Source organism: Rhincodon typus, chromosome 9 (assembly GCF_021869965.1).
Source record: "Rhincodon typus isolate 14 chromosome 9, sRhiTyp1.1, whole genome shotgun sequence".
NCBI classification, from domain to species: domain Eukaryota; kingdom Metazoa; phylum Chordata; class Chondrichthyes; order Orectolobiformes; family Rhincodontidae; genus Rhincodon; species Rhincodon typus.
Genome location: NC_063340.1, coordinates 13,897,177 through 13,907,481, shown reverse-complemented (window position 1 = coordinate 13,907,481; position 10,305 = coordinate 13,897,177). Strand labels below are relative to the sequence as shown.

The 10,305-nt window shown below is 42.4% G+C and overlaps 1 protein-coding gene across 1 annotated transcript in view; it reads left to right on the top strand.

Moving 5' to 3' along the window:
* Positions 1-4,707: 4,707 nt before the first annotated feature.
* The window catches only part of naa20 (N-alpha-acetyltransferase 20, NatB catalytic subunit), a 12,724-nt gene continuing 7,126 nt past the window's right edge, over positions 4,708-10,305 (top strand). Inside the window, exons 1-3 of the mRNA XM_048600917.1 lie at positions 4,708-4,846; positions 8,535-8,559; positions 9,790-9,880. Of these exons, the coding sequence (XP_048456874.1) occupies positions 4,794-4,846; positions 8,535-8,559; positions 9,790-9,880 (169 nt within the window). The 5' untranslated portion in view covers positions 4,708-4,793. The remainder of the gene's footprint in view (positions 4,847-8,534; positions 8,560-9,789; positions 9,881-10,305) is intronic.

The window sequence follows — 10,305 nt, the reverse complement described above, 5'->3', positions numbered from 1 at the left end:
GGACACACAAAGGCCCGGTTCTAGAGAAACTAAAACAGCTGGTGATGATGGGGGAAACAGAAGGGCCATCACAACCCAGACTGAAACCTTTCCGGACCCAGCAAAACCAGATCACCGCAGAGGATGGCATCTTACTGTGGGGAGCAAGGGTGAATGTCTCAAGTAAAGGTCACTGTCAGATATTGGCTGAACTGGACCAGGATCATCCAGGGGTTTCTAAAATGAAGATGCTAGCAAGAAGCTATGTCTGGTGGCCAGGGCTGGATGTTGACATAGTTGCGTTGGTGAGGCAGTACCCAGACTGCCAACAAGGACAAGCATTGCCACCAGCAGCACCCCCACATTCGTGGGAATGGCCCAGAAAATCCTGGGCTTAGTTAGATGTCGACTGTGCAGGTCTTTTCATGGGTTCAATGCTCCTGGTCATTGTGGATGCCCGTTCAAAGTGGTTGGACGTGCATAAAGTTAGCTCAGCAAACTCCGAGATGACGATTGGGAAGCTGAGAGCATCATTTGCAATACATGGGCTCCCAGAAGTATTGATCACGGACAGCGGAACATCATTTACCACCATGGAATTCAAAATATTTCTTAAAGTCAAATAGCATTCGGCACATAAGGACAGCTCCATATTATCCATCGTCCAACGTCTCGTGAAAAGAGGGGTTCAAGAGGCTTAAAGAAGCAGCCTACAGTGTCAATTGATACCAAATTGTCCCGGTTCCTGTTTGACTATAGGACCATTCCACACACAACAACAGGGATAGCTCTGGCAGAGTTGCTGATGGGGAGAAGACTCCGCACCAGGTTAAACCTGATATTGCCAGACCTGGTGGGGAGGGAGAAACAGCAGCAGGAATGCCAATGCTGGAGACATGCTGCCTCTAAGCAAGAGAGACAATTTACCTCAGGGGACGAGGTTTGGTGCCCGAACCATGGAAATGGCCCTGTATGGGAATGAGGCATGGCTGACGAGAAGTCAGGTCCCATCACTTACAAATTTCGGGCAGGTGATACCCCCATCCTGAGCAAACATGTGGATCACTTCAGAGTCCGAGATGGATGCAGCCTCGATACCGTTACCACTGGAAGAACAGGAGGAAACTCTCCCAAGACACTCAGGACGCAGGAGGCAGGCTATGGTCCAGTGCAGGCTACCCATGTCAGAGTGTGAATCAGAGGAACCGGATTTGGGGTGTAAACGTGGCAGAAAAAGCTACAATCCAAAGACCACGCCTACATCCCCAGACTTGGTGGTGGCGGGGGTGGGGGATGGGAGCACTGACTGGAACCAGGTTGACCTCATTGACTACGAGGTCTTGATTGGGGTTGTCAACCTCAGCCAATCAGGAGAGCCCTGGCTGACTAAAATAACCAGGAGATGACAGTCTCCTCAGTTCAGGGACTGACTCCAAGCTGGCTGGTCACAGCCAGTGTACGTGCAAAAGTAAATAAAGGGTGACTTGGTGAGAGGATACCAGCCTGTGTGCAGTTACTTCAGTCACTGTTTGGGGACACGGCACTATGTAAATGCAGCATCTTGACCCTTGGCTTTTCAACTGGATATCCACCTGGCCCCTTTTGTGTATTAAGGGTTGATTCAGTGCTTCTGCTGCACTCCCACTTCCCAAACACTATTGTGCAACCACCAACCCTCATTACTGAGCAGGGATGATAAGCCACAGAATGAGAACAACAATATTGTCATTCTCTCAATCGCTTGCATACTCTGTGATTGCAGAGTCTCCCTTGGGATCTAACATAAACCTTGGGGTTCTGTGTAGTCAGAAGAATTAATTTAGTTTTATGGCAGGGATCACTATTCAGCATGCTGTTACATTAACAGGTTTCCCCCAAGAAATATTACTCCAAAGAAATATTACTTGCAATTTATTTATCGAATAACAGAATAAATGTAACAATATAATCACTGTAAAGCCAAATATGCTGTTGAAGTTCCTTACACTGATGACACAAGAATAACAAATGTCAAAGGGAACAACAATTTATGCGATATGAGAAACAGAGTGCGAATCAAGGAGTTGCTGCCATGGCCAATCAGAGTCCACTTGCCAACCAATCAGCACCTTGTTTCTCTCACAGCATCAATTGTATTTCCCTTTGAAATGTGTTATTCTTATGTTTGTCCTGACCAGTGGAAGAAAAAAGCTTCATTAGTTGATTTCTTTTCTCAACAATACTCAAGTTCTGAACTTTTAAGGATTAAAACAAGAAAATGAGGTAAAGTTATAGAAGTTGCTTCCTTTTCCTCAACCTCAGCTAAGATTGGCAGTGCATATAAATGTTCTGAAGCACAGATTATTTGGAATTCATATCAATTTTTCTTTAGCTGTTATGTGACAAGTATACACATGGCAATTTTTTTAAAGAGACTCATAATCCTTGATAAATGGTGCCCTCTTGTGTTAGTAACTTTGGGTTCGTGCTTAATGAATGCTCAACAGATTACTGTATGCTAAGCCAATGTCATGGAGGCATGAGGGGTGATGGCTGTAGGGTTTTAATGTTTTTTACTTTTTAAAATATTTTAATTCACTCATGGGACATGGGCATTGCTGGCAAGCCAGCATTTTATTGCCCATCCCTAGTCATAGTCACAGAGTCATCGAGCATGGAAACAGACCCTTTGGTCCAACTCGTCCATTCCGACCACATATCCTAAATTAATCTGGTCCCATTTGCCAGCATTTGGCTCATATCCCTCCAAAACGTTCCTATTCATTCACCCATCCAGATGGTTTTTCAATGTTGTAATTGTACCCACCTCTACCACATCTTCTGGCAGATCATTCCATACACGCACCACCATCCGTGTGAAAAAATTGCCCCTCAGGTCCCTTTTAAATCTTTCCCCTCTCACCTTAAACCTATGCTTTCTTGAGAAGGTGGTAGTGAGCTGCCTTCTTGAACCACTGCAGTCCACATGCTGGAGGTTGACCCACGATGCTGTTAGGGAGGGGGTTCCACGATTTTGACCCAGCAACAGTGAAGGAACAGCAAAATACTCCCAAGGCAAGATAATGAGTGAGTTGGAGGGAAACTTGAAGGTGGTGGTGTTCCCATGTATCTGCTGCCCTTGTCCTTCTAGATGGAAGTGGTCATGGATTTCGAAGGTGCTGCGTGAGGATCTTTGAGGAATTTCTGTTGTGCTGTTACTGAGCGCCAGTGGTGGAGGGAGTGGAGTTTTGTGGATGCGGTACAAATTGAGTGTTGTTGGAGCTGCACCCATCCAGGCAAGTGGGAATTCTATCACAGTCCTGACTTGTGCCTTGTAGATGGTGGACAGGCTCTGGCAAGTCAGGAGCTGAGTTACTGGCCGCAATATTCCTTGCCTCTGACCTGCTGTTGTAGTCATTGTGTTTATGTGACAAGTCCACTTGAGTTTCTAGTCAATTGTAATGCATGGATGTTGATAGTGGGGAATTTAGTGATGGTAACACTATTGAATGTCAAGGTTAGGTTGTTTCTTATAGGAGATGGTCATTGTCTGGCACTTCTGTGAACGTAATTTTTTATTTCATCTACAAAGTCCCACAGCCCTGAGGTGGATCTTTTAGACAGTTCGGCTCAACAACCAGCAGTCCCAGTGGCTGTATTCGAACTTTCAGGTTTGTCTCACTGACTACACCTGGCATTAATTCCTTCCCAACTCTGACAATGAAGATCACACCTCAATTTTCAGAGGGTAGTATGCAAAACCAGGAACTTAGCTGAATGGTGGATGAAAATTTGGCTCTATTTTTGCAACAAGTTTGGATTCTGTATGGGTTGGCAGAATGATATTCTTTAACTAACTGCATTGTTCAAACGCCCGCTGAGTTCTGCTCCAAACCTTTTTCAAGAAGGCTCCAGAAAACTGTTTACAAACTTGAGTCCAAAAAAATTTTTAAAGTGCGTGCATGTGCAACAAAAGCAAGTGATTACACAAAGGTCAGGAGGTATATATTCCCACAAATCTGTTCCACTGTTCAATGAGCTGATGGCTAATGCACGACTTAGCTGCCTTTGCTCCCTACCCCAGGGACAGAATCATACACAGAAAATCAAACTGATAACTCAACCACCCACCCCTCGATCACTGATCGAGGTCGACTAAATCTCCTCGTGGTTTTCTGCTCAAGAAAGATAGGACCCAGAGGCAGAGGGAATCAGGAGTGATCGGGATGGGCGAGCTACGTTTGCGCGCCCAGGCCGTTCTGGGGGCGGGGCTGGGGCCGGCATGCGTAGGGCGGGGCGGGGCGTGAGGACGACGGTGCGGTGGGTGGGCGGGGCTATGGCGGGTCAGAGGGCGGGGCTATGTGCAGTGTCCGTTGTGGTGTTGGGGCGGGGCTGTGTGAGGCACTGGGCCAAATGGGCGGTGCTGGGGATGGGACGAGGCTGCTGATTGGTGTAGGACGGGGGCGGGATCTACGGGTGCGGCAAATCTGCACGTGCAGCGGAGCGGGGGTGATGGCGATGCTGGGGTTTGGAAAAATGGGGGTGTTAGCATAAAGCGGGGCGATGGTCGCGGCTGGAGTCGAAGTGGGTAGGGGCTAGGCAGCGCTTTTGCAGGATCAAAGCCGGAACGTTGGCGGGGCCATTCTGGTGAGATGACTGGAACGCGGAGGGGCGTGGCCGTGATGGGATCGGGGTCATGACGTTAACGGGGCGTGGTTACTGACGAACCGAGGGTCGCGCTTTGTGTTTTTCGTGCGCTGCGTCAGTTCCGCTCGTAGCTGGGGTGAAAGGGGAAAGGTTAAAGATTGTCGTCGGTTGGGACGTGCGCTGCTGAAATGACCACCTTACGTGCGTTTTGTTGTGACGACCTTTTTCGCTTCAACAACATGTGAGCAAACTGCAGTGTGACAGGAATGTTAGTCTTCTAAAGGCGAAAGGGATTAAATTGTGTAGGGAGAGTGCGGGAACAGGGTTCTAATTTGGTTGGTTATATCGAATGACTGAGTAGGCTGGAAGAGCCGAATGGCCTACTCCTTGCTCCTATTTTCTATGTTTTTGATCTATAGGGTGAAATATCCAGGGCCACAAGCGTGACTGTAGGCTTTCTGGCCTACTCCTCCTATCAGTCTGCTCTGTCACTCGATGAGATAATAACTGACTCGATAATAATCGACTCCACTTTCCTGCTTTTCCCCTGCTTCCGTTGATTCCCACATTGATCACAAATCTGTCTGTCTCAGCCTTGGATAAACTTACTTAGCTTGTACAGCCTTCTGTGGTGACTGCTGTACAGGGAGAGCAAACTGTTCAGTGAGACTGTGTTAACATGCTGAATGGTTGCAATGGATCAGTGAAGCAGGAGGATATTGACCTATTATATCTATACTGCTATGTTTATCCAATTAGTTCCACTCCTGTCCTGCTCTTTCTCCACAGTTTTGTTAATGTTACATCTTCAAACATGTCCCTTTGAAAGATGCTGTTGAATATGTTTCCATTAATCTTCTAGGTATCAATTTCCAGATTGTCGTAACACTGCATGAAGTAGTTTTCCTTGCTTTGTCTCTGGATTTTTTATGAATCACCTTAAATTTTTGGCCTCTGGTTCTCCACAATACAAGTCTGTTTTCTCATGGGCATTAATGCATTACGCAATGCAGAGTCTTGTAACAGAAGGTGGAATAACATACAGTAATAATAGATGAAGAAACATCAAAAGTGGTTGATGTGAGAAAAGCTTGAGTAAAATGACAGAAGCTCGTGAAGTAGGTTTAGAAGGCTGGTTATATTGCAGTATTGGTGATTGAGCAGATGTAAAGATTGAGCCAAACATTAAGATTGTACACAATATTGCTCACTGAGTGAGAGACAGGGACAATGGCAAGGACCAACATGTGGAAAAAAATTATATAAGGGCCTACTATTGGATGACTCTTGAGTTGACTAGTTGGCAGGGCATGAAAAATGTTTGCTGGAGCTGAGGTTGGTGCATCACACAAAGCTAATCTCTCAGATCTGGACACTAGGGAGGCAACTGGAGTGGAACTGCATGATAAACTGCTATGTGCTGTTGAAAGGTAAAATAAAACAAGCAGGCATGGCTTGCTGGTCACAATGGAGGTCTTTCCTGGACTTTAGTCAGTGCAGTAACATGCGTAATAACTGAATTGAGAGGATTGAAACAGAGGGTTTCGGATATAACAGCAACATATGAGTTTGTTTCTAAGTAATGTACAGAAACAACTGCATTTTGTTACAACCAAGGTGGGGATGTGCATAATATTGTTCTGAAGTTCCACTAATTGGCTAGGATGCAACATATGTTTTAAAAAAAAAATCAATATGCCAAGTTCTGAGGAAGGGTCACTGGACCCAAAATGTTAACTCTGATTTCTCTCCACAGATGATCCCAGACCTGCTGAACTTTTCCAGCAATTTTGGTTTTTGTATCAAACTTGCCAAGTGTGTATAAATGCTAATCTTTCCATTCCCTCAACTGGGTTTCTGTAATCGATAATGACTCTATTGATTTTATTATAAAGCAATACTTATTCAATAAAAATACAGGTCATTAACATACAGCTTTGAATACGACAGTATGAATTTCTACCCTTCTAAATAACCTAAAACACATGCGCACACATCTCCACATCAATTAAAGCAAAATTCAAGAAACTTTCTCTGCAGAGAGCTAATGCACACAAAAGCATGGAAAAATAATAGTTAATTGTGGGGGGGATAAAAAATGTAACTGGAACCAATCCAGATGCTGGCATCCTAGCACATGTCGATAGGTCATAAAACACATACGGTTGTTACTGGGATATTTTCAGAAGCAGTTTGTTCAGGAGATGTCAAGAGGAAGTTCTCCAGAAAGTTAGGAGAATAGCTGTTATATGTTTTACTCTCTCTCTGGATTCTCTGAAGAATTTTCAAAATAGGTGGATGTGCTGGGTGACTGATTTCAGTACACTACCTACCAACTGAGCTTCAGACAATACCCAGTAGCCACAGTTTTCGACAACTTAAGCTCGGGAATGTCTTTTTTTTTTAGTGAACAAGTCCAAACTATTAATTTAAGTCATGATTTCCAGTATGAGTCTTTTGAAAAAGGTCCCAAATGTCCTTTCAGTGCCCATTTTAAAAAAAGCACAGGTCCATACCTCCTCAGTCTGTTAAATGTCATTGCAAGCCAATATGTACACTCCTCTTAAACAAAACTTTTCAAAAAAAAATTTACAATGGAAACGCCTTTGTAAAAATCAAATGCCTTGAGGCACTTGGGAAATTTGTACCCCTTGTGCTGGGAACTGTTCTCTTTCAGAAAAATGAATCTGCTGTTGTCCTGCAGAAATTACATAATTAATTGCCGTACCCTTAAATTTGTATACTCAAGAACACTTTTATCCTGGATACATGGTAACATGGGAATAAGTACAGAATTCTTTCATTGCAGTACATGCTAACTTCTAGAAAATGCTACTGTATCTGTGCAGAGGAGGCAGACAATTGAATTAGTTGCGTATTGTTGACAAAGCTTCCCATTATATTCGCAAATATACTGTGTGTCCCTGTTGGAAAATCATGTTGCAATGTACAATCAAACTCTCTCGACTTTTGTGTTTGGCTTTCTTGGAAGGTGAAATCACCAAAGCTGTTGTGTCCAGCAAGAGATAATAGATGGCATGAAGCATGCTCCTTCCTTGGATATGTGTGGACTTATAATATCAACTGCATGTTTTTGATGATGGGCCTAAAGTGTGAAAGTAGGCACTAATGAGAGGGCTCACATGTAAACTATAACTGGCAGAGCACCACATGGATCAATTTTGGGGCCTCAAACATTTGCTATCCAAAATCGAAGAAGAGATCAAATACATGTCAGCTAAATTTGCTAATGACACTAAGATAGATAGGGAAATAGATGATGAGTCTGTAAAGAGTCTGGATAAGTGAAGTGGGTTTTCTTTCTAATTCAGAGTATTATTAATCTGTGGAATCCTTTTCCCTATCTTTAATGAAAAGCTGAGTTAGATAGATTTTAATAGATGGGGTTTGAGGGTTATGGGGAAAGACAGGAAGTGAACTTGAGACCATGACAGATCAGCCATAATCTTATCAAATAGCGAGACAGGTTCTAAGGGCCGAATGCTAGCCTTCGTCTCTGTCCATTGTTCCTGTGTCTAGTCAGGAAGGAAGGAAACTAAAGTGTTTCTACTTGTTATCGTAAATCCCAGCTGAAAGCCACTTGTAAACCCTGCCTAATGGCTGGCAAAATATGTGACTCTGTGGTATTGCTGAACACAATTCATTCATTGCATGATGTTCACACACCTTATCCTATTAAGTTGAATTGTCTTGAAGAGTTTATTGACCAGGGTTTTGCAAAGTTTGTGCCCCAGTGATTTTGTTTATTTCAAAATGTATTTCTTGAAAGTGATACCTGTGTGATGAAAGCGATATGTGGCTTTACTTAGAGCTTTTCCAAAGAAACGCCTGTAATGTGATTCTAATACTGATTAATATTTAAAATGGGAGATTGAACCTCTTGTAATTTGCTTTTCTTTGTATTGCAGAAATTTGGATCCGCTAACGGAAACCGTATCCTTGATTTCCTGTGGGGAATCTTGATTTAATGTAACATGCAATGCCATTGAATTTAATATGCTAGCCCTTTATTTTAGTTAATCATTATTAAGAATGCTTTATGTTCATGTTTAGTTCATTTCTGGTTTCTTAACATAAATAATATGCTTGGTGAATGGTGGATTCAGAATATTTTAGTCCTTTTATGATTAATTGAATTTGTTAAGTCATCTTTAGTTGATGTCATAAGTGCTTACAACCTTCAAAAGTTGTGCTATAAAATAACATGTTGCCATTCAATGAGCTCATGCCCTGATTATTGGATTTACCTTGGCCTGTCCTGAATTGGACATACCATCATCTTAATTTGGCTGGTATAGTTCCTTTCACCTTGTGGTGCAGTGGAGATTTTTTAATTAATTTGACTTGATGCATTCACACAATCGCTGGTAGAGCCATAGTTTACAAAAGCATTTCACTCAAACTCTAGTTGTTGAGTTATTGTACTTGTATGGCATTGTGATTCTTTGCTCAGTGTAGAGTTGGTTCCATGACATCTAGCCATTTGGGGACAGCATTGAACTTCTACTACATTCAACTTTGATATTTTACCATTTTAGGTTACGAACTCTTGAAAGTACAAACACTGATCAGCATCGTTGTTAGTACTGTTTGGTAGCCATTCCTTGATCTTTGAATTGAACAGCTTGCTAGACCATTTCAGAGCAGAGTTAGCAGTCAACCTATGGGTCTGGAGTCATATGTAGGTCAGACTGTAAAGATGGCACATTGCCCTCCTTTAAAGGATATTAGTGAACCAGACAGATCATTTTTCTGATGACCGATGACAACATCATGGTCACCATTACTGAGCTTAGTTTTCAATTCCAGATTTATCAATTGAATTGAAATTCTACCTGTGGAATTTAAACAGTGGCCCCACAGCATTGGCAAGGGTCTCTGGATTATTAGGTCAGTGATCTTCTGCTATGTCCCCATCTCTTGCATGTTGATCTGAGGTAGGAAAACAGGAGTATTTGCTATTTTAGAAACCAGACATGTAAGAGAGTAGTTTGCAGTGAAAAATTGCATTTAATTAGCTTCCTTTGACATGTTAAAAAAAACTGCAAACTATAACAAATAAAGTTATATTTATGGAATGTATTTTGTTATATGGTTGATTTATTATAAATCTGACCTTTATTGTTAGGCTTTTCTTCGTGGTTATTTTTCTTAAGTGTGTAGTATGGAATACCCTTTTACCTGCAGTATCTCGCTCATTGGCCAGAATATTTCATTGTCGCAGAGGCACCTGGAGGAGAGCTAATGGGTTACAGTAAGGATCCAATATCATGTTCACTAATATGTGGTACACATGTCAGATAAAACTTGTATTTTCTGATATCAAATGTGCCTTTTCATTGGATAAATTAATTACATTTTATACTTGCTATCATTTGATTCAAAAATTTAAATCCTAATATGTTCTATTTGAGCATTATTAATGTGCTGTAATAATGTTGCAGATGCTATTCCTCAAAACCAGCCTTATCTAAGCATTAACTTCAATTAGAGTATTACCGTATCTCACCCTGGTTGTTTCTATATGTACATCCCTTCTCTCCATTCCCTTTAGTCCAAAGGATCCAGTGTTAAATAGACCTGGCAGGTATCTGGTCTAACTATTCACTGCCAGATCTGGCTAGACTACTTAAAGTATTAGAGATAACAAGGTGTAGAGCTGGATGAACACAGCAGGCC